The 22827-nt window shown below is 47.5% G+C and overlaps 6 protein-coding genes across 6 annotated transcripts; 4 read left to right on the top strand and 2 right to left on the bottom strand.

Moving 5' to 3' along the window:
- Positions 1-792: 792 nt before the first annotated feature.
- LOC136351808 (heat shock protein 81-3) lies at positions 793-4982 on the top strand. The gene is made up of 3 exons (XM_066304164.1): positions 793-1046; positions 1446-1868; positions 3215-4982. The coding sequence occupies exons 1-3, from the start codon at positions 921-923 to the stop codon at positions 4763-4765; spliced, it is 2100 nt and encodes a 699-aa protein (XP_066160261.1). The 5' UTR covers positions 793-920; the 3' UTR covers positions 4766-4982.
- Positions 4983-5889: 907 nt separating this feature from the next.
- Positions 5890-7834, top strand: LOC9268423 (uncharacterized). Its single transcript, XM_066304167.1, has one exon. The coding sequence runs from the start codon at positions 5946-5948 to the stop codon at positions 6282-6284; it is 339 nt and encodes a 112-aa protein (XP_066160264.1). The 5' UTR covers positions 5890-5945; the 3' UTR covers positions 6285-7834.
- Positions 6499-9221, bottom strand: LOC136351809 (aspartyl protease family protein At5g10770-like). Its single transcript, XM_066304165.1, has 2 exons — positions 8715-9221; positions 6499-7998 (listed from the first exon to the last, which is right to left on the bottom strand). The coding sequence occupies exons 1-2, from the start codon at positions 8902-8904 to the stop codon at positions 6731-6733; spliced, it is 1458 nt and encodes a 485-aa protein (XP_066160262.1). The 5' UTR covers positions 8905-9221; the 3' UTR covers positions 6499-6730.
- Positions 9222-12255: 3034 nt separating this feature from the next.
- On the top strand, positions 12256-16571 carry LOC4347405 (heat shock protein 81-3-like). The gene is made up of 3 exons (NM_001422794.1): positions 12256-12505; positions 12905-13327; positions 14674-16571. The coding sequence occupies exons 1-3, from the start codon at positions 12380-12382 to the stop codon at positions 16222-16224; spliced, it is 2100 nt and encodes a 699-aa protein (NP_001409723.1). The 5' UTR covers positions 12256-12379; the 3' UTR covers positions 16225-16571.
- A 777-nt stretch (positions 16572-17348) lies between these two features.
- LOC136351810 (uncharacterized) lies at positions 17349-19293 on the top strand. Its single transcript, XM_066304166.1, has one exon. The coding sequence runs from the start codon at positions 17405-17407 to the stop codon at positions 17741-17743; it is 339 nt and encodes a 112-aa protein (XP_066160263.1). The 5' UTR covers positions 17349-17404; the 3' UTR covers positions 17744-19293.
- LOC4347403 (aspartyl protease family protein At5g10770) lies at positions 17959-20450 on the bottom strand. Its single transcript, NM_001422793.1, has 2 exons — positions 20174-20450; positions 17959-19457 (listed from the first exon to the last, which is right to left on the bottom strand). Exons 1-2 carry the CDS (start codon positions 20361-20363, stop codon positions 18190-18192), a joined length of 1458 nt encoding a protein of 485 aa, NP_001409722.1. The 5' UTR covers positions 20364-20450; the 3' UTR covers positions 17959-18189.
- Positions 20451-22827: the final 2377 nt, after the last annotated feature.

Here is a 22827-nt window from a genome sequence, read left to right as displayed (position 1 = left end):
TTTATTATCTAATGAACCAAAATGGCTTATTAGAAAATATGAGTAACCGATGAGGCCGGAAGTATCCAACTAATACTCTTGAACACATAGGGCCTGTTCATTTTGATGCCATTTTCAACCATACCATTTTTTTTGTCAAAGTTGCCAAAAAATATATACGTTTAGTTTGTTACCAAATTTGGTCAATACATAAGAAATCCTGCCAAAATGTTGGCAATATTGCCATCTTGTTAAAATTTTGGTATTGCCAAAACTTGGTAAGGTTTATTTTGGCTACAATCTGAACATGCCTATAATAGTAGAAGGGGTTTATTTGCAAATATCCATCTCCAACTTCACGTGGGACTATCTGAGTGGATTAAAGTGGTTTAGAATCTAATAATCGAAACCCATTTTGAAAAGGGTTAAATTATCAAATCTCTCCTCTTGACCCTCCCTTTCTTTCCATGGGCTTCGCCGGCGACTGGACCCTCTACTGTCTTGAATGCGCTTCATAGCTTGTTTTCATAGACTTCATTGGCGACTTGATCCTAGTTTGTTTTCATGGGCTTTACGGGCCACTGGACCCTCGCTTGTCTTCATGGGCTTTATGGGCCTCATTTTCTTCAGAATTTTATGGCCTTCTATACGCCCACTACACCTAATCACGCGCAAAATCTCACTGCCGGTCCGGCCTGGCCCACCCGCAACGACTAGTCAACACGCGCTGCGGCCTCGCCGGCTTCTAGGCCCACGTAGAAGGTTCGAGAACAACGAGGACCGCATAAAAGCATCTCCCACCCCCACGATCTCGCCCTCTCAAAACCCTCTCCTAACCCTAGCCGCCGCCGCAGCCGCAGCCGCAGCCGCGCGTCGTCTCCTCCGCCCGCGAGCTCCTCTTCCCGCCGGCGAGAGATCAGGAGCACGCAAGGCGCGCGGCCATGGCGTCGGAGACCGAGACGTTCGCCTTCCAGGCCGAGATCAACCAGCTGCTGTCCCTCATCATCAACACCTTCTACTCCAACAAGGAGATCTTCCTCCGCGAGCTCATCTCCAACTCCTCCGATGTAAGTTTGCGCCGCCCCCGAAATTAATCCCCTCTCGTCGAGGAATCGAAATCGGTGCTTGCTTATGTGCTCTTTGCTGTTGTTGTACGCGTCGATCTGTGAGCGTGACGGCATCTGAGGATCATATACTGATAGGGCGTAGACCTGTTTCAAATCAATGAGGTGTGAGCGTTGACTCGTGATTTGTAGAGTTTGTGCTAGTTTATTTGTTTGTTTTACTCATCGAAATGTGAATATGGCCACATCTGAGCACTAGCATAAACTTGTTACAAATCAGCGAGGGTTGTGTGTTTACCCGTGCGTGTAATCTGTATAGTGTGGTAGTGTGCTGATGCTTTTACAGATCTGTGTGTTTGGGTGATGAATTCGATGTGACATGGGTGTGTGTGGTTTCTGCAGGCATTGGATAAGATTAGGTTCGAGAGCCTCACGGACAAGAGCAAGCTCGATGCGCAGCCGGAGCTGTTCATCCACATTGTCCCCGACAAGGCTAGCAACACCCTGTCGATCATCGACAGTGGTGTCGGCATGACCAAGTCGGACCTCGTCAACAACCTCGGTACCATCGCCAGGTCGGGGACCAAGGAGTTCATGGAGGCGCTCGCTGCTGGTGCTGATGTGTCCATGATTGGGCAGTTTGGTGTCGGGTTCTACTCCGCCTACCTTGTTGCTGAGAGGGTTGTTGTGACCACCAAGCACAACGACGACGAGCAGTATGTGTGGGAGTCACAGGCCGGTGGGTCCTTCACTGTTACACGTGATACCTCTGGTGAGCAGCTTGGACGGGGTACTAAGATCACCCTCTACCTCAAGGATGATCAGGTATAAGATTCAGCACATTTCTCTTGTGAATTCCTATTACTTGTGTGATATATGTTGCTGTCCATGTGATGTTTTTTTTGTCAGAACTTTAGATGTTCTGTACATATGACAATTGGATGAGTTCGGGCCTGTATGGTTGAGTTGGCATGCTACCAGTGTACATGATCTTTCTTGACTGTTAGCATGTTCTGAAGAAATATTCTTGCTACTTTAATAAGAGGTTGTCTTGATGACATGGTGCTCATTTTGTAGTACAATAAATGAACTGTATAGATTAGGGGTGTACAGCAGTTTTTGGAATAGTGGTATCTTGTTCTCTTGGTTACATTTACTGAAAATCAACATTGCTGATAAACCGTAATTCTGAACTAGTGATATGGGTTTCTTTGGTAGTAATCACTTAATTAAACAATAGTATTAGTTGTAACAATATATATTTGGTGTAGTATACATCTTACTGTTTTCCGTTAACATGAAATGAATTTTGAGATTTACTGCTTTCAGCTTGTCTTTCTGTTCTTTTGTGCTGTAGTTGTGACTTCCTTGTATGCTACAATAAATGAACTGTATAGATTAGGGGTGTACAGCAGTTTTTGGAATAGTGGTATCTTGCTCTCTTGGTTATATTGACTAAAAATTAACAATGCCGCTAAACTGTAATTCTGAACTAGTGATCTGGGTTTCCTCGGTAGTAATCACTTAATGAAGCAATAGTATTAGTTGTAACAATGCATATTTGCTGTTGTATACATCTTACTGTTTTCCATTAATATGAAATGAATTTTGAGATTTAGTTGTATACATCTTACTGTTTTCCATTAACATGAAATGAATTTTGAGATTTACTGCTTTTCAGCTTGTCTCTGTTCTTTTGTGCTGTAGTTATGACTTCCTTGTATGCTAACATTGTTACATAGTTATGGTCTGTCTTTGTTGTTGTATTCTGCTAATCAATTTATATACTCCCTTCGTTTTGAAATGTTTGACACCGTTGACTTTTTTAGCACATGTTTGACCGTTCGTCTTATTCAAAAACTTTTGTGAGATATGTAAAATTATATGCCTACACAAAAATATATTTAACAATGAATCAAATGATAGGAAAAGAATTAATAATTACTTAATTTTTTTGAATAAGACGAACGGTCAAACATGTGCTAAAAAGTCAACGGCGTCAAACATTTCGAAACGGAGGGAGTATATCGTTTGTCCCAATGTTCTTATCAGAATGCATAGCAGCATAACACCTTGTTGAAATAAATACTTGTATTGTTTGTTTTGTTTCTTGTCTCTTGTGTTCTCTTGCTGTTTGTTGTTTAATAAACAACTGCAATTTTTGCTTGCAGCTGGAATACCTTGAGGAGCGTCGCCTCAAGGATCTGGTGAAGAAGCATTCTGAGTTCATCAGCTACCCTATCTCCCTATGGACTGAGAAGACAACTGAGAAGGAGATTTCTGATGATGAAGACGAGGAAGAGAAGAAGGATGCTGAGGAGGGAAAGGTTGAGGATGTTGATGAGGAGAAGGAAGAGAAAGAGAAGAAAAAGAAGAAGATCAAGGAAGTCTCTCACGAGTGGAACGTGATGAACAAGCAGAAACCCATTTGGTTGAGGAAGCCAGAGGAGATCACCAAGGAAGAGTACGCTGCTTTCTACAAGAGCTTGACAAACGACTGGGAGGAACATCTGGCTGTCAAGCACTTCTCTGTGGAGGGTCAGCTTGAATTCAAGGCCATCCTGTTTGTACCAAAGAGAGCGCCATTTGACCTCTTTGACACCAGGAAGAAGCAAAACAACATCAAGCTGTACGTACGCCGGGTGTTTATCATGGACAACTGTGAGGAGTTGATCCCAGAGTGGCTCAGCTTTGTCAAGGGCATTGTTGATTCTGAAGACCTTCCCCTCAACATCTCACGTGAGATGCTCCAGCAGAACAAGATCCTGAAGGTGATCCGCAAGAACCTTGTGAAGAAGTGCGTGGAGCTCTTCTTTGAGATCGCTGAGAACAAGGAAGACTACAACAAGTTCTACGAGGCTTTCTCCAAGAATCTCAAGCTTGGCATCCATGAGGATTCCACCAACAGGACCAAGATTGCTGAGCTCCTGAGGTATCACTCCACCAAGAGTGGTGATGAGTTGACCAGCCTCAAGGACTACGTAACCCGGATGAAGGAGGGCCAGAGTGAGATCTATTACATCACTGGTGAGAGCAAGAAGGCTGTTGAGAACTCCCCCTTCCTCGAGAAGCTGAAGAAGAAGGGTTATGAGGTCCTGTACATGGTTGATGCCATTGATGAGTACGCTGTTGGTCAGCTTAAGGAGTTTGAAGGCAAGAAGCTCGTCTCTGCCACCAAGGAAGGTCTGAAGCTTGATGAGAGTGAGGACGAGAAGAAGCGGCAGGAGGAACTCAAGGAGAAGTTCGAGGGTCTGTGCAAGGTGATCAAGGAGGTGCTCGGTGACAAGGTGGAGAAGGTTGTTGTCTCTGACCGTGTGGTGGACTCTCCCTGCTGTCTAGTCACTGGGGAGTATGGCTGGACTGCTAACATGGAGAGGATCATGAAGGCCCAGGCTCTGAGGGACTCCAGCATGGCCGGCTACATGTCTAGCAAGAAGACCATGGAGATCAACCCGGAGAATGCCATCATGGACGAGCTCCGCAAGCGTGCCGATGCGGACAAGAATGACAAGTCCGTGAAGGACCTGGTGATGCTGCTCTTCGAGACTGCCCTGCTGACCTCCGGTTTCAGCTTGGAGGACCCCAACACCTTCGGCACCAGGATCCACCGCATGCTCAAGCTCGGCCTGAGCATCGACGAGGACGAGTCCGCCGAGGCTGACGCCGACATGCCGCCGCTGGAGGACGACGCCGGCGAGAGCAAGATGGAGGAGGTCGACTAAACGTCATGGACCCATGGATGCCATTCTGTCCCTTCTAGTTATCCCTCTCCTAGTTCTCTTCTCATAGCTATCTGACTGCTGCTGTTCGCTTTCTTTTTGGTACGTTGGATGCATCAGTTTTGTCTTTGTCTTAGCTCTTAAACAATGCGTGGTACCTTGTCATACTGTTTGCGTTGCAATGCTACTAGCCGAAGTATATGCCAGCTTCTTATTCATACTTATAACGTCTTTTTTTATCAAATTATGTTGGCTGAATCCCTTGGAGTGTGCCAATTTCCATCTTGAACTTGAGTATTCCAAGTAGCTGTTGTGAGCAGCCCGACCAGTATTCTGGAACTTCTTCCTAATAAGCCTGGTTGCTGCAAATTGATGGAATGATGGACCATTGTTTGCCCGCAGTATGCTGGAACTTCTTCCATCTGTTATTGTATGGCTAGATAGTGGATGGTAAGCTTAGTATGCCTGGTTGCTGCAAATTGATGGAATGATGGACCATTTTTAGCCTGCAGTATTCTTGAACTTCAATTTGTTAGTACAAGGCTATTTAGTTTGAATGAGTGATGGAATGTTTGTTCACTGTTGATGCCTGCAAGATAGAATGCCTCGAATGTCTTCTTGCTTTGATCAATTAACCATCTGCAGGGAATTTCGTTGTTTCAATCATCTTTGGTCGACCTCGAGAGCTTTCTGTTTCCGTTTCAATCATCTTTTCGTTGTTTCAATCATCTTTGGTCGACCTCGAGTACTACTTAGTAGTAGTGGACCAGTAATTTCTGCCCCTCCGCTCTAGCACAAACCCAACTGACGAACTGATCCGCCGGTTGAGAGATGGAGCACATATGCGTTTTTGCGTTGTGAGGACATCGTGAGGTACGTGTCGGCTGATCTGCTGGCTGAGCTCACGTGCATCTGTATCGGATCGGAGGCAGAGGTTAGAGGTACGTGTCGATTGCCCGTCGTGAGTACTTCCTCTGCTTGACACCTGGTGCACTGCCATGGCGAGGTGGCCATGAAACCCGAATCCCTAGCTCTATCCACACACATAAAACTAGTCTTGGATTCTACTAGTAGTAGGCCAAAAGCAACATCCATTATAAACAGTGTTGGATACTACCAGGTCAAGTACACATTCAGAGAAACAAGGCTGCACTCTTGCTGCAGATCAAGCGGAGGACTTGCAATGGAGGCAACCAAGGAGACCCAGCAGCAGCAGCAGCAGAGGAAGCCGGACGCCGGCGACACGGTGCAGCTGCCGATGGACACCAGCCCGTACGTGCAGTACAAGAAGGACGACGGCCTGGAGGACTACAAGCTGCGCGCCTACGGCGCCCGCGGCCACCTCCCCGTCTCCGACGTCCCCCACGGCGGCTGCGGCACCGACGCCCCCACCATCCCCGGCACCGCCGTCCCCGTCGCCACACAGCGCCGCCACCAACAAGGCGACACCGCCGCTGCCGCCGCCGGCACCGGCCGCGTTGACACCGCCACCGACGCCATCAATCACCATGGCGTGCCATAGACGGTGTAAGTGGGTAGACTATGGGTGTTGGTCGGTGAGCCGCGAACCCACTTATTTTAATTTATAAGTGGATTTGCGGTTTATTTTAGCCTACAAGTGGATTTCACGCCACTTACACTCGTACCATAAACCACCGTAACATCTTTTCGGTTTTCACTGTGTGAGCTGCTGCCTCTTGTGGTAGTATAGTGTTCACTGTTCAGTGTCCAGAGAGTGATAAAAAAATAATTAAATAAAGCCTGAAATGTGCTACTATCAGGCACACTGTAATACTGTTACTAGCCCGAACTGGTTTGCATCAAAAATATTTTTAACGGTTTTCAACTTCTTCCATGTCACTATCGATGATGCTTATTTATTGCAGTTTTTTTTCACTATTTTTTCCCCATATATATGTCACTGTAACAAAACAAAATGATCGATTGATTCATCATCTCGGATTGTAATCAGCTGCATCCCTTGGCGCCGAAGCCGATCCTCTGGTTGGCAACGTCGTACGCGACGGCGAACGTCTTCTGCTGCGTGTTCCCGAGGATGGCGATGGACGAGTCGTCGGCGTTGGGCGCGAACGCCAGGCACGCCTGCGACACCTTGGAGACGTAGAGCACGCCGGTGAAGTCGAGGCTGACGGTGGCGCCGCCGGCGAACGCCAGCTCCACCGTGGGTATCTGCGCCGTCCGGTGGCCGGTGAAGTCGTAGCACGTGTCGAGGATGGACAGCGCGGGCGCCTTCTTGTACTGCGCCATGGAGCGCGCGAACGCCGCGCGGAGCGGCGCGTACGCGCGCGGCGGGAGGCGGGTGATCACCGTGCCGGAGTCGATCACCGTGCCGCCGGCCGCCGCGAACGCCGTCGCCGGGATCCTGATCGCGCGGCCGCCGACCTTGATGCCGACGAGGTCGATGTAGTAGAACGACGGCGTCGCGCCGTCGGCCAGCGCCGTGAACTGCGCGTTCGCCGGCGGGGCGCCGCCGAGGGACAGGTAGCCCCTGCCGCTCGACGACGACGGTAGGCAGTAGGTGAATCCGGGGCCGTAGCTCGGCGCGCCCTGCGACGGCAGCGACACCTTCTCCCTGCCGAGGCCGAACAGCCCGTCGACCTGGCCGAACAGCCCGGCGTTCTGGTCGCCGCACCCGAAGACGAAGCCCGGGAGCGTGTCCGACGCCGAGAGCGTCAGCGTGTCGCGCACGAGGTTGCCGTCGGTCTGCGACTGGTCGCCGTACTGGACCTCGTACCGGCACCTGCTGTCCGACGAGCAGCCCGACGCGTCGAGCTCCTGGCACTCCGGCGCGCCGCACGCCACGGCGGCGTACGTCGACGACAGCGACGGGTCGAACAGCGGGTCCTGCTGCTCGTAGCAGTCGGCGCAGGGCTTGCACTGCACCCACGACAGGTCGCTGCCGGTGTCGAAGATCACGGCGTACTGCTTCGCCGGCGTCCCGAGCCCGACGGACACGACGTAGTTGCCGGTGCCGAGGGAGATGCCCCTCTGCGCCGGCAGCGACACGCCCTGCTCCGAGGCGCGTGCCGGGTCGACCACCGACGGCGCGCCCCCGGCGCCGGCGACCTTGCGGTGGATGGAGTCGACCCTGGCCTGGTCGCGTTCCAGGATCTCGGCGTGGGTGACAGCGCCGCCGCCGCCGCGAGGACGAGCCTGCACCGGCGAGCACGGCCCGTGCCGGTGCACGACGCCGAGAGCCGACGAGTTGGACGCCGCTGCAAGAAAAACAGAATGGGAAAATGAGAAATGCAATTTGTGCAAATGCAACTCGAAGCAAAGAAAGGGAATGTTCAGATTGTAGCTAAAATAAATCTTACCAAATTTTGGCAAGATGGTAAGATGGTAGTATTGCTAAAATTTTAGTAGGATTATTTATTTATTTATCATATTTGGCAATAAACTAAACGTATATATTTTTTGACAACTTAAAAAAAATGGTATGGTTAAAAATGGCTTTAATCTGAACCGCCCCAAAGCTTTTTACTGCACTGAAAATTTTGTGTAGTGATCAGTCATCAGCATGCCAAAAGTTTACTCGCATCAATCAGCAACAGATTACCTGATGTAATTCTGATCAATACTACTGTAAAACATATTATGTTTCCCTTAGAATATCTTATAAATTCGATATATGCTGCATATGCTATCACGGTAGCTGAGTTTCAGTGGTACTAAAATTTCAGAATAATGCAGATGCTACTTCAGTCACAATACTTGTTTGCAGGATACAGACTAACCATACTCCAAATTGGCCTAACAGATTTCTTATTGGGTTTTTCAATTCCTCAGTTTGATCAAATGGACGAGATTTATATAAAGCAAGTTCGATCGAGATGGTTAATGGCCGACCAGGTTACATTATTTTTCCGCAGTAACTGCTTCAGTTTCAGATACAGTTGCGAAAGGAGACAGGCTGCAAAACTGACACTACCTTTCGATGCAGTGCAGGCCGAGCTCGGCAGCAGCGAGCTGACGCTGAAGACGTGCCAGTTGGGGTCGTTCGTCCTCGCCGCCGGCCCGGCGGCGCCGCCATTAATCCGGCGAGGAGCAGCCACCAGAGCTACAGCCACAACCAGCGCGAACGCTCTCCCACGAACAAGAAGCGACGACGAGGACGCCATGGTGATCACCTCGTCACAGCTCGCGATCAGTTGGCTGAGCCTGAGTTAGCTAGCTCTCACTCCCTCGCTTAATTTGTCCGTGCAGCTGAAGCGATGGCCATTGCTGCTGCTTATATAGCATCTCGTCAGTAGTTGGCAACGCATAAACCACCACTGCTGTTGGTGCCCTGGTCCACACCACACGCGGGCGTCAAAGTCGTCCTCCTCGTCGTCGGCGGCTCGTCGCCGTCAGCCGGCCGCCCGTGCGAAGGAAAAAGATTAGGTTGTTCGCCACACACGCTGCTGGCTAGCTACTAGCCGGCGTCCGATCAAGGAGCACCATGGCATTACACACACGGCGACGACTAGCGATCGAGCTAGTGACGAACTGTCAACTCCAACTCCCAACTCGATCCAACTTGATTGCACGAGCACGAACACGCGCACTACGGAGGCCCTGTTTAGATTTCAACTTTTTTTTCAAACTTCTAATTTTTTTATCACATCGAACTTTCCTACGTACGCAAATTTTCAACTTTTCCATCACATCATTCCTATTTTTTTAAACTTCTAATTTTAGTGTGGAACTAAACACAGACTGAGCGTAAATTGCCGTTTAGATCAGTCGTACGTCAAGTCGGAGCCACTTAAATTAAGTGGATCCCCAGCATCGCTCTAAATGTAAATGTTCCTATGATGTTTAGCAAAGATAAAGGATAAGAAAAAAGAATTCCGGTCAAATTTCGAATTGTCTGGATTCACCGTATAAGCACCTGATTGATTAGAATGCTTGAATTCTTGCCCATTGGAACCTGAATGCGAAATGCTTATATTTTAAAACAGAAGGATTACGTTGCCATATATATATATATATATATATATATATATATATATATAATTTATTTCAAATCTAGATCAATTTGGCTACGATCGAAATGGGCATAGGAAAATGACACCTCTTCCCGTTCCGAAAGGCAGGCAGAGAGACCGACCTGTGTCACAAATTGTGTAATATATTGGGTGGTGAATGCTGATATGTTGGAGGTTGCTTTCCTGCCTCCACCACGCCAGAAAGCAGGAAATGCGTATGCATGCAGTGCTCGATTTGCTGATGCACTGACAAAGTGATCACAAACACAGCTGGTGCGTTGCAAGCGTGTGTCATTGCTGCGTGAGATGAAACGAAACGCGCATTGCTAATTAAGCGCTGTTCTTGTTGTTCAGTAATACTCCGTAATTGTTTAGTTGGTTCAGTTTAGCCCTGGTTAGGAGTTAGTTAAACTATGTAGTTGTAGTAGTAGTACATAAACATTGATTCTTGAGAAGTTACAGCGTTGATACATTGAGAACATGACAGAGGATGAGACATTGGCACACAAAGGGCACCAATAAGTTACACACACTCATATGATTGATGCATTCCAATATGCTCCTTAGACAGCATCAGATTTGATTAATTAACTTTGATTAGACTCATGAACAACACATAGCATTTTCTGCTAGCTTCCATGCAAAATATTTGCAAATGGATAGTGCAGTGCAGAAGAGCAGAAACCTAACAAGGACTGTCACTTTGTGCAACATCCTGCCGTTTGTTCAGGCTCGTAGGACAAGCAGGAAAAGCAGCGTTTGCTCGTAGTTGCCATGACAAAATCGAGATAAAAAAAATAACCCAAAAGAACTGTACCTAACATTATACTAGCATGCTGCATATATACAAGAGAAGATATACATAATTACATATATCATTTGATTAACCGGGAATGGATCGAAGACGGCCTACCAAACGTGTACAAGTGCATTGCATCTGGTCAGTCAGCCGCGTGCAGAAATGGGCGAAGAAACTGTACAAAGTGCATGGCTAGCTAACATTTACTGTCACTTCATCGATCGCACTGAGTACGAAAGACGAGTAGACGACGACCATCATTAGTGACGTCCACGCTAATTACCCTCTCGAGTCAAACACAGGTGCAGGACATTAGTGCGGTTAATATCTTGGAGTAGTTAATTAAGGCGTTAAATCATGTGCAACCGCACGATCTCTCGTTCCGTCCATTTGTGGTGCTGACCACAGGATGGTTGAAGGACAATTGAGCAGTACTGCTCACTTACATGTGAGCCCGAGAGGCTATGGGGTTCACATGTCAGTGAGCAATATTGCATGTACAATATTGCAGATGACCTGCATGGCTGCATCTGGTTGAAGGGTAGAAACACCACTTTTCCACTTTTTACTCCCTTGTTTTTCATGCATATTTCTTCAACAACTAAACATTGTGTTTTTCTTAAAAAAATTTACTATAGAAAAGTTGAATTTTTAAAATCATATTAATCTATTTTTATTCTTTTACTAATATTTAATCATGTGCTAATGAACTATATTGTTTTCTGTACAGAAAGAAGAAGAGCCCCATCGGTTGCCTTAATAAGCCAAAGCAAAAGATAAAATTTGAATTTTTAAACTTAATTTTGAAGTTGATTTAAAGATTTTTTTCAACATAGTTTTTTTTTCAGCATCGACTTTTAAATCGTTAAGAACACATGTATAAAAAGTTTTACCAATAAATTAGTTTTTTATTATCTAATGAACCAAAATGGCTTATTAGAAAATATGAGTAACCGATGAGGCCGGAAGTATCCAACTAATACTCTTGAACACATAGGGCCTGTTCATTTTGATGCCATTTTCAACCATACCATTTTTTTTGTCAAAGTTGCCAAAAAATATATACGTTTAGTTTGTTACCAAATTTGGTCAATACATAAGAAATCCTGCCAAAATGTTGGCAATATTGCCATCTTGTTAAAATTTTGGTATTGCCAAAACTTGGTAAGGTTTATTTTGGCTACAATCTGAACATGCCTATAATAGTAGAAGGGGTTTATTTGCAAATATCCATCTCCAACTTCACGTGGGACTATCTGAGTGGATTAAAGTGGTTTAGAATCTAATAATCGAAACCCATTTTGAAAAGGGTTAAATTATCAAATCTCTCCTCTTGACCCTCCCTTTCTTTCCATGGGCTTCGCCGGCGACTGGACCCTCTACTGTCTTGAATGCGCTTCATAGCTTGTTTTCATAGACTTCATTGGCGACTTGATCCTAGTTTGTTTTCATGGGCTTTACGGGCCACTGGACCCTCGCTTGTCTTCATGGGCTTTATGGGCCTCATTTTCTTCAGAATTTTATGGCCTTCTATACGCCCACTACACCTAATCACGCGCAAAATCTCACTGCCGGTCCGGCCTGGCCCACCCGCAACGACTAGTCAACACGCGCTGCGGCCTCGCCGGCTTCTAGGCCCACGTAGAAGGTTCGAGAACAACGAGGACCGCATAAAAGCATCTCCCACCCCCACGATCTCGCCCTCTCAAAACCCTCTCCTAACCCTAGCCGCCGCCGCAGCCGCAGCCGCAGCCGCGCGTCGTCTCCTCCGCCCGCGAGCTCCTCTTCCCGCCGGCGAGAGATCAGGAGCACGCAAGGCGCGCGGCCATGGCGTCGGAGACCGAGACGTTCGCCTTCCAGGCCGAGATCAACCAGCTGCTGTCCCTCATCATCAACACCTTCTACTCCAACAAGGAGATCTTCCTCCGCGAGCTCATCTCCAACTCCTCCGATGTAAGTTTGCGCCGCCCCCGAAATTAATCCCCTCTCGTCGAGGAATCGAAATCGGTGCTTGCTTATGTGCTCTTTGCTGTTGTTGTACGCGTCGATCTGTGAGCGTGACGGCATCTGAGGATCATATACTGATAGGGCGTAGACCTGTTTCAAATCAATGAGGTGTGAGCGTTGACTCGTGATTTGTAGAGTTTGTGCTAGTTTATTTGTTTGTTTTACTCATCGAAATGTGAATATGGCCACATCTGAGCACTAGCATAAACTTGTTACAAATCAGCGAGGGTTGTGTGTTTACCCGTGCGTGTAATCTGTATAGTGTGGTAGTGTGCTGATGCTTTTACAGATCTGTGTGTTTGGGTGATGAATTCGATGTGACATGGGTGTGTGTGGTTTCTGCAGGCATTGGATAAGATTAGGTTCGAGAGCCTCACGGACAAGAGCAAGCTCGATGCGCAGCCGGAGCTGTTCATCCACATTGTCCCCGACAAGGCTAGCAACACCCTGTCGATCATCGACAGTGGTGTCGGCATGACCAAGTCGGACCTCGTCAACAACCTCGGTACCATCGCCAGGTCGGGGACCAAGGAGTTCATGGAGGCGCTCGCTGCTGGTGCTGATGTGTCCATGATTGGGCAGTTTGGTGTCGGGTTCTACTCCGCCTACCTTGTTGCTGAGAGGGTTGTTGTGACCACCAAGCACAACGACGACGAGCAGTATGTGTGGGAGTCACAGGCCGGTGGGTCCTTCACTGTTACACGTGATACCTCTGGTGAGCAGCTTGGACGGGGTACTAAGATCACCCTCTACCTCAAGGATGATCAGGTATAAGATTCAGCACATTTCTCTTGTGAATTCCTATTACTTGTGTGATATATGTTGCTGTCCATGTGATGTTTTTTTTGTCAGAACTTTAGATGTTCTGTACATATGACAATTGGATGAGTTCGGGCCTGTATGGTTGAGTTGGCATGCTACCAGTGTACATGATCTTTCTTGACTGTTAGCATGTTCTGAAGAAATATTCTTGCTACTTTAATAAGAGGTTGTCTTGATGACATGGTGCTCATTTTGTAGTACAATAAATGAACTGTATAGATTAGGGGTGTACAGCAGTTTTTGGAATAGTGGTATCTTGTTCTCTTGGTTACATTTACTGAAAATCAACATTGCTGATAAACCGTAATTCTGAACTAGTGATATGGGTTTCTTTGGTAGTAATCACTTAATTAAACAATAGTATTAGTTGTAACAATATATATTTGGTGTAGTATACATCTTACTGTTTTCCGTTAACATGAAATGAATTTTGAGATTTACTGCTTTCAGCTTGTCTTTCTGTTCTTTTGTGCTGTAGTTGTGACTTCCTTGTATGCTACAATAAATGAACTGTATAGATTAGGGGTGTACAGCAGTTTTTGGAATAGTGGTATCTTGCTCTCTTGGTTATATTGACTAAAAATTAACAATGCCGCTAAACTGTAATTCTGAACTAGTGATCTGGGTTTCCTCGGTAGTAATCACTTAATGAAGCAATAGTATTAGTTGTAACAATGCATATTTGCTGTTGTATACATCTTACTGTTTTCCATTAATATGAAATGAATTTTGAGATTTAGTTGTATACATCTTACTGTTTTCCATTAACATGAAATGAATTTTGAGATTTACTGCTTTTCAGCTTGTCTCTGTTCTTTTGTGCTGTAGTTATGACTTCCTTGTATGCTAACATTGTTACATAGTTATGGTCTGTCTTTGTTGTTGTATTCTGCTAATCAATTTATATACTCCCTTCGTTTTGAAATGTTTGACACCGTTGACTTTTTTAGCACATGTTTGACCGTTCGTCTTATTCAAAAACTTTTGTGAGATATGTAAAATTATATGCCTACACAAAAATATATTTAACAATGAATCAAATGATAGGAAAAGAATTAATAATTACTTAATTTTTTTGAATAAGACGAACGGTCAAACATGTGCTAAAAAGTCAACGGCGTCAAACATTTCGAAACGGAGGGAGTATATCGTTTGTCCCAATGTTCTTATCAGAATGCATAGCAGCATAACACCTTGTTGAAATAAATACTTGTATTGTTTGTTTTGTTTCTTGTCTCTTGTGTTCTCTTGCTGTTTGTTGTTTAATAAACAACTGCAATTTTTGCTTGCAGCTGGAATACCTTGAGGAGCGTCGCCTCAAGGATCTGGTGAAGAAGCATTCTGAGTTCATCAGCTACCCTATCTCCCTATGGACTGAGAAGACAACTGAGAAGGAGATTTCTGATGATGAAGACGAGGAAGAGAAGAAGGATGCTGAGGAGGGAAAGGTTGAGGATGTTGATGAGGAGAAGGAAGAGAAAGAGAAGAAAAAGAAGAAGATCAAGGAAGTCTCTCACGAGTGGAACGTGATGAACAAGCAGAAACCCATTTGGTTGAGGAAGCCAGAGGAGATCACCAAGGAAGAGTACGCTGCTTTCTACAAGAGCTTGACAAACGACTGGGAGGAACATCTGGCTGTCAAGCACTTCTCTGTGGAGGGTCAGCTTGAATTCAAGGCCATCCTGTTTGTACCAAAGAGAGCGCCATTTGACCTCTTTGACACCAGGAAGAAGCAAAACAACATCAAGCTGTACGTACGCCGGGTGTTTATCATGGACAACTGTGAGGAGTTGATCCCAGAGTGGCTCAGCTTTGTCAAGGGCATTGTTGATTCTGAAGACCTTCCCCTCAACATCTCACGTGAGATGCTCCAGCAGAACAAGATCCTGAAGGTGATCCGCAAGAACCTTGTGAAGAAGTGCGTGGAGCTCTTCTTTGAGATCGCTGAGAACAAGGAAGACTACAACAAGTTCTACGAGGCTTTCTCCAAGAATCTCAAGCTTGGCATCCATGAGGATTCCACCAACAGGACCAAGATTGCTGAGCTCCTGAGGTATCACTCCACCAAGAGTGGTGATGAGTTGACCAGCCTCAAGGACTACGTAACCCGGATGAAGGAGGGCCAGAGTGAGATCTATTACATCACTGGTGAGAGCAAGAAGGCTGTTGAGAACTCCCCCTTCCTCGAGAAGCTGAAGAAGAAGGGTTATGAGGTCCTGTACATGGTTGATGCCATTGATGAGTACGCTGTTGGTCAGCTTAAGGAGTTTGAAGGCAAGAAGCTCGTCTCTGCCACCAAGGAAGGTCTGAAGCTTGATGAGAGTGAGGACGAGAAGAAGCGGCAGGAGGAACTCAAGGAGAAGTTCGAGGGTCTGTGCAAGGTGATCAAGGAGGTGCTCGGTGACAAGGTGGAGAAGGTTGTTGTCTCTGACCGTGTGGTGGACTCTCCCTGCTGTCTAGTCACTGGGGAGTATGGCTGGACTGCTAACATGGAGAGGATCATGAAGGCCCAGGCTCTGAGGGACTCCAGCATGGCCGGCTACATGTCTAGCAAGAAGACCATGGAGATCAACCCGGAGAATGCCATCATGGACGAGCTCCGCAAGCGTGCCGATGCGGACAAGAATGACAAGTCCGTGAAGGACCTGGTGATGCTGCTCTTCGAGACTGCCCTGCTGACCTCCGGTTTCAGCTTGGAGGACCCCAACACCTTCGGCACCAGGATCCACCGCATGCTCAAGCTCGGCCTGAGCATCGACGAGGACGAGTCCGCCGAGGCTGACGCCGACATGCCGCCGCTGGAGGACGACGCCGGCGAGAGCAAGATGGAGGAGGTCGACTAAACGTCATGGACCCATGGATGCCATTCTGTCCCTTCTAGTTATCCCTCTCCTAGTTCTCTTCTCATAGCTATCTGACTGCTGCTGTTCGCTTTCTTTTTGGTACGTTGGATGCATCAGTTTTGTCTTTGTCTTAGCTCTTAAACAATGCGTGGTACCTTGTCATACTGTTTGCGTTGCAATGCTACTAGCCGAAGTATATGCCAGCTTCTTATTCATACTTATAACGTCTTTTTTTATCAAATTATGTTGGCTGAATCCCTTGGAGTGTGCCAATTTCCATCTTGAACTTGAGTATTCCAAGTAGCTGTTGTGAGCAGCCCGACCAGTATTCTGGAACTTCTTCCTAATAAGCCTGGTTGCTGCAAATTGATGGAATGATGGACCATTGTTTGCCCGCAGTATGCTGGAACTTCTTCCATCTGTTATTGTATGGCTAGATAGTGGATGGTAAGCTTAGTATGCCTGGTTGCTGCAAATTGATGGAATGATGGACCATTTTTAGCCTGCAGTATTCTTGAACTTCAATTTGTTAGTACAAGGCTATTTAGTTTGAATGAGTGATGGAATGTTTGTTCACTGTTGATGCCTGCAAGATAGAATGCCTCGAATGTCTTCTTGCTTTGATCAATTAACCATCTGCAGGGAATTTCGTTGTTTCAATCATCTTTGGTCGACCTCGAGAGCTTTCTGTTTCCGTTTCAATCATCTTTTCGTTGTTTCAATCATCTTTGGTCGACCTCGAGTACTACTTAGTAGTAGTGGACCAGTAATTTCTGCCCCTCCGCTCTAGCACAAACCCAACTGACGAACTGATCCGCCGGTTGAGAGATGGAGCACATATGCGTTTTTGCGTTGTGAGGACATCGTGAGGTACGTGTCGGCTGATCTGCTGGCTGAGCTCACGTGCATCTGTATCGGATCGGAGGCAGAGGTTAGAGGTACGTGTCGATTGCCCGTCGTGAGTACTTCCTCTGCTTGACACCTGGTGCACTGCCATGGCGAGGTGGCCATGAAACCCGAATCCCTAGCTCTATCCACACACATAAAACTAGTCTTGGATTCTACTAGTAGTAGGCCAAAAGCAACATCCATTATAAACAGTGTTGGATACTACCAGGTCAAGTACACATTCAGAGAAACAAGGCTGCACTCTTGCTGCAGATCAAGCGGAGGACTTGCAATGGAGGCAACCAAGGAGACCCAGCAGCAGCAGCAGCAGAGGAAGCCGGACGCCGGCGACACGGTGCAGCTGCCGATGGACACCAGCCCGTACGTGCAGTACAAGAAGGACGACGGCCTGGAGGACTACAAGCTGCGCGCCTACGGCGCCCGCGGCCACCTCCCCGTCTCCGACGTCCCCCACGGCGGCTGCGGCACCGACGCCCCCACCATCCCCGGCACCGCCGTCCCCGTCGCCACACAGCGCCGCCACCAACAAGGCGACACCGCCGCTGCCGCCGCCGGCACCGGCCGCGTTGACACCGCCACCGACGCCATCAATCACCATGGCGTGCCATAGACGGTGTAAGTGGGTAGACTATGGGTGTTGGTCGGTGAGCCGCGAACCCACTTATTTTAATTTATAAGTGGATTTGCGGTTTATTTTAGCCTACAAGTGGATTTCACGCCACTTACACTCGTACCATAAACCACCGTAACATCTTTTCGGTTTTCACTGTGTGAGCTGCTGCCTCTTGTGGTAGTATAGTGTTCACTGTTCAGTGTCCAGAGAGTGATAAAAAAATAATTAAATAAAGCCTGAAATGTGCTACTATCAGGCACACTGTAATACTGTTACTAGCCCGAACTGGTTTGCATCAAAAATATTTTTAACGGTTTTCAACTTCTTCCATGTCACTATCGATGATGCTTATTTATTGCAGTTTTTTTTCACTATTTTTTCCCCATATATATGTCACTGTAACAAAACAAAATGATCGATTGATTCATCATCTCGGATTGTAATCAGCTGCATCCCTTGGCGCCGAAGCCGATCCTCTGGTTGGCAACGTCGTACGCGACGGCGAACGTCTTCTGCTGCGTGTTCCCGAGGATGGCGATGGACGAGTCGTCGGCGTTGGGCGCGAACGCCAGGCACGCCTGCGACACCTTGGAGACGTAGAGCACGCCGGTGAAGTCGAGGCTGACGGTGGCGCCGCCGGCGAACGCCAGCTCCACCGTGGGTATCTGCGCCGTCCGGTGGCCGGTGAAGTCGTAGCACGTGTCGAGGATGGACAGCGCGGGCGCCTTCTTGTACTGCGCCATGGAGCGCGCGAACGCCGCGCGGAGCGGCGCGTACGCGCGCGGCGGGAGGCGGGTGATCACCGTGCCGGAGTCGATCACCGTGCCGCCGGCCGCCGCGAACGCCGTCGCCGGGATCCTGATCGCGCGGCCGCCGACCTTGATGCCGACGAGGTCGATGTAGTAGAACGACGGCGTCGCGCCGTCGGCCAGCGCCGTGAACTGCGCGTTCGCCGGCGGGGCGCCGCCGAGGGACAGGTAGCCCCTGCCGCTCGACGACGACGGTAGGCAGTAGGTGAATCCGGGGCCGTAGCTCGGCGCGCCCTGCGACGGCAGCGACACCTTCTCCCTGCCGAGGCCGAACAGCCCGTCGACCTGGCCGAACAGCCCGGCGTTCTGGTCGCCGCACCCGAAGACGAAGCCCGGGAGCGTGTCCGACGCCGAGAGCGTCAGCGTGTCGCGCACGAGGTTGCCGTCGGTCTGCGACTGGTCGCCGTACTGGACCTCGTACCGGCACCTGCTGTCCGACGAGCAGCCCGACGCGTCGAGCTCCTGGCACTCCGGCGCGCCGCACGCCACGGCGGCGTACGTCGACGACAGCGACGGGTCGAACAGCGGGTCCTGCTGCTCGTAGCAGTCGGCGCAGGGCTTGCACTGCACCCACGACAGGTCGCTGCCGGTGTCGAAGATCACGGCGTACTGCTTCGCCGGCGTCCCGAGCCCGACGGACACGACGTAGTTGCCGGTGCCGAGGGAGATGCCCCTCTGCGCCGGCAGCGACACGCCCTGCTCCGAGGCGCGTGCCGGGTCGACCACCGACGGCGCGCCCCCGGCGCCGGCGACCTTGCGGTGGATGGAGTCGACCCTGGCCTGGTCGCGTTCCAGGATCTCGGCGTGGGTGACAGCGCCGCCGCCGCCGCGAGGACGAGCCTGCACCGGCGAGCACGGCCCGTGCCGGTGCACGACGCCGAGAGCCGACGAGTTGGACGCCGCTGCAAGAAAAACAGAATGGGAAAATGAGAAATGCAATTTGTGCAAATGCAACTCGAAGCAAAGAAAGGGAATGTTCAGATTGTAGCTAAAATAAATCTTACCAAATTTTGGCAAGATGGTAAGATGGTAGTATTGCTAAAATTTTAGTAGGATTATTTATTTATTTATCATATTTGGCAATAAACTAAACGTATATATTTTTTGACAACTTAAAAAAAATGGTATGGTTAAAAATGGCTTTAATCTGAACCGCCCCAAAGCTTTTTACTGCACTGAAAATTTTGTGTAGTGATCAGTCATCAGCATGCCAAAAGTTTACTCGCATCAATCAGCAACAGATTACCTGATGTAATTCTGATCAATACTACTGTAAAACATATTATGTTTCCCTTAGAATATCTTATAAATTCGATATATGCTGCATATGCTATCACGGTAGCTGAGTTTCAGTGGTACTAAAATTTCAGAATAATGCAGATGCTACTTCAGTCACAATACTTGTTTGCAGGATACAGACTAACCATACTCCAAATTGGCCTAACAGATTTCTTATTGGGTTTTTCAATTCCTCAGTTTGATCAAATGGACGAGATTTATATAAAGCAAGTTCGATCGAGATGGTTAATGGCCGACCAGGTTACATTATTTTTCCGCAGTAACTGCTTCAGTTTCAGATACAGTTGCGAAAGGAGACAGGCTGCAAAACTGACACTACCTTTCGATGCAGTGCAGGCCGAGCTCGGCAGCAGCGAGCTGACGCTGAAGACGTGCCAGTTGGGGTCGTTCGTCCTCGCCGCCGGCCCGGCGGCGCCGCCATTAATCCGGCGAGGAGCAGCCACCAGAGCTACAGCCACAACCAGCGCGAACGCTCTCCCACGAACAAGAAGCGACGACGAGGACGCCATGGTGATCACCTCGTCACAGCTCGCGATCAGTTGGCTGAGCCTGAGTTAGCTAGCTCTCACTCCCTCGCTTAATTTGTCCGTGCAGCTGAAGCGATGGCCATTGCTGCTGCTTATATAGCATCTCGTCAGTAGTTGGCAACGCATAAACCACCACTGCTGTTGGTGCCCTGGTCCACACCACACGCGGGCGTCAAAGTCGTCCTCCTCGTCGTCGGCGGCTCGTCGCCGTCAGCCGGCCGCCCGTGCGAAGGAAAAAGATTAGGTTGTTCGCCACACACGCTGCTGGCTAGCTACTAGCCGGCGTCCGATCAAGGAGCACCATGGCATTACACACACGGCGACGACTAGCGATCGAGCTAGTGACGAACTGTCAACTCCAACTCCCAACTCGATCCAACTTGATTGCACGAGCACGAACACGCGCACTACGGAGGCCCTGTTTAGATTTCAACTTTTTTTTCAAACTTCTAATTTTTTTATCACATCGAACTTTCCTACGTACGCAAATTTTCAACTTTTCCATCACATCATTCCTATTTTTTTAAACTTCTAATTTTAGTGTGGAACTAAACACAGACTGAGCGTAAATTGCCGTTTAGATCAGTCGTACGTCAAGTCGGAGCCACTTAAATTAAGTGGATCCCCAGCATCGCTCTAAATGTAAATGTTCCTATGATGTTTAGCAAAGATAAAGGATAAGAAAAAAGAATTCCGGTCAAATTTCGAATTGTCTGGATTCACCGTATAAGCACCTGATTGATTAGAATGCTTGAATTCTTGCCCATTGGAACCTGAATGCGAAATGCTTATATTTTAAAACAGAAGGATTACGTTGCCATATATATATATATATATATATATATATATATATATATAATTTATTTCAAATCTAGATCAATTTGGCTACGATCGAAATGGGCATAGGAAAATGACACCTCTTCCCGTTCCGAAAGGCAGGCAGAGAGACCGACCTGTGTCACAAATTGTGTAATATATTGGGTGGTGAATGCTGATATGTTGGAGGTTGCTTTCCTGCCTCCACCACGCCAGAAAGCAGGAAATGCGTATGCATGCAGTGCTCGATTTGCTGATGCACTGACAAAGTGATCACAAACACAGCTGGTGCGTTGCAAGCGTGTGTCATTGCTGCGTGAGATGAAACGAAACGCGCATTGCTAATTAAGCGCTGTTCTTGTTGTTCAGTAATACTCCGTAATTGTTTAGTTGGTTCAGTTTAGCCCTGGTTAGGAGTTAGTTAAACTATGTAGTTGTAGTAGTAGTACATAAACATTGATTCTTGAGAAGTTACAGCGTTGATACATTGAGAACATGACAGAGGATGAGACATTGGCACACAAAGGGCACCAATAAGTTACACACACTCATATGATTGATGCATTCCAATATGCTCCTTAGACAGCATCAGATTTGATTAATTAACTTTGATTAGACTCATGAACAACACATAGCATTTTCTGCTAGCTTCCATGCAAAATATTTGCAAATGGATAGTGCAGTGCAGAAGAGCAGAAACCTAACAAGGACTGTCACTTTGTGCAACATCCTGCCGTTTGTTCAGGCTCGTAGGACAAGCAGGAAAAGCAGCGTTTGCTCGTAGTTGCCATGACAAAATCGAGATAAAAAAAATAACCCAAAAGAACTGTACCTAACATTATACTAGCATGCTGCATATATACAAGAGAAGATATACATAATTACATATATCATTTGATTAACCGGGAATGGATCGAAGACGGCCTACCAAACGTGTACAAGTGCATTGCATCTGGTCAGTCAGCCGCGTGCAGAAATGGGCGAAGAAACTGTACAAAGTGCATGGCTAGCTAACATTTACTGTCACTTCATCGATCGCACTGAGTACGAAAGACGAGTAGACGACGACCATCATTAGTGACGTCCACGCTAATTACCCTCTCGAGTCAAACACAGGTGCAGGACATTAGTGCGGTTAATATCTTGGAGTAGTTAATTAAGGCGTTAAATCATGTGCAACCGCACGATCTCTCGTTCCGTCCATTTGTGGTGCTGACCACAGGATGGTTGAAGGACAATTGAGCAGTACTGCTCACTTACATGTGAGCCCGAGAGGCTATGGGGTTCACATGTCAGTGAGCAATATTGCATGTACAATATTGCAGATGACCTGCATGGCTGCATCTGGTTGAAGGGTAGAAACACCACTTTTCCACTTTTTACTCCCTTGTTTTTCATGCATATTTCTTCAACAACTAAACATTGTGTTTTTCTTAAAAAAATTTACTATAGAAAAGTTGAATTTTTAAAATCATATTAATCTATTTTTATTCTTTTACTAATATTTAATCATGTGCTAATGAACTATATTGTTTTCTGTACAGAAAGAAGAAGAGCCCCATCGGTTGCCTTAATAAGCCAAAGCAAAAGATAAAATTTGAATTTTTAAACTTAATTTTGAAGTTGATTT

This window comes from Oryza sativa, chromosome 9 (genome assembly GCF_034140825.1).
Source record: "Oryza sativa Japonica Group chromosome 9, ASM3414082v1".
Lineage (NCBI taxonomy): Eukaryota > Viridiplantae > Streptophyta > Magnoliopsida > Poales > Poaceae > Oryza > Oryza sativa.
Note: the sequence above shows the minus strand (reverse complement) of the source record. Positions and strands in the feature narration are given on the sequence as shown.

What these genes read in the sequence shown, in the direction of transcription:
- LOC136351808 (XM_066304164.1), top strand. Translation starts at nt 921, where the DNA reads ATGGCGTCGGAGACCGAGACGTTCGCCTTCCAGGCCGAGATCAACCAG. An exon ending in TCATCTCCAACTCCTCCGAT is followed by an intron (nt 1,047 to 1,445) that starts GTAAGTTTGCGC and finishes TGGTTTCTGCAG; the next exon opens with GCATTGGATAAGATTAGGTT. An exon ending in TCTACCTCAAGGATGATCAG is followed by an intron (nt 1,869 to 3,214) that starts GTATAAGATTCA and finishes TTTTGCTTGCAG; the next exon opens with CTGGAATACCTTGAGGAGCG.
- LOC9268423 (XM_066304167.1), top strand. Translation starts at nt 5,946, where the DNA reads ATGGAGGCAACCAAGGAGACCCAGCAGCAGCAGCAGCAGAGGAAGCCG.
- LOC136351809 (XM_066304165.1), bottom strand. Translation starts at nt 8,904, where the DNA reads ATGGCGTCCTCGTCGTCGCTTCTTGTTCGTGGGAGAGCGTTCGCGCTG. An exon ending in GGCCTGCACTGCATCGAAAG is followed by an intron (nt 7,999 to 8,714) that starts GTAGTGTCAGTT and finishes TTTTTCTTGCAG; the next exon opens with CGGCGTCCAACTCGTCGGCT.
- LOC4347405 (NM_001422794.1), top strand. Translation starts at nt 12,380, where the DNA reads ATGGCGTCGGAGACCGAGACGTTCGCCTTCCAGGCCGAGATCAACCAG. An exon ending in TCATCTCCAACTCCTCCGAT is followed by an intron (nt 12,506 to 12,904) that starts GTAAGTTTGCGC and finishes TGGTTTCTGCAG; the next exon opens with GCATTGGATAAGATTAGGTT. An exon ending in TCTACCTCAAGGATGATCAG is followed by an intron (nt 13,328 to 14,673) that starts GTATAAGATTCA and finishes TTTTGCTTGCAG; the next exon opens with CTGGAATACCTTGAGGAGCG.
- LOC136351810 (XM_066304166.1), top strand. Translation starts at nt 17,405, where the DNA reads ATGGAGGCAACCAAGGAGACCCAGCAGCAGCAGCAGCAGAGGAAGCCG.
- LOC4347403 (NM_001422793.1), bottom strand. Translation starts at nt 20,363, where the DNA reads ATGGCGTCCTCGTCGTCGCTTCTTGTTCGTGGGAGAGCGTTCGCGCTG. An exon ending in GGCCTGCACTGCATCGAAAG is followed by an intron (nt 19,458 to 20,173) that starts GTAGTGTCAGTT and finishes TTTTTCTTGCAG; the next exon opens with CGGCGTCCAACTCGTCGGCT.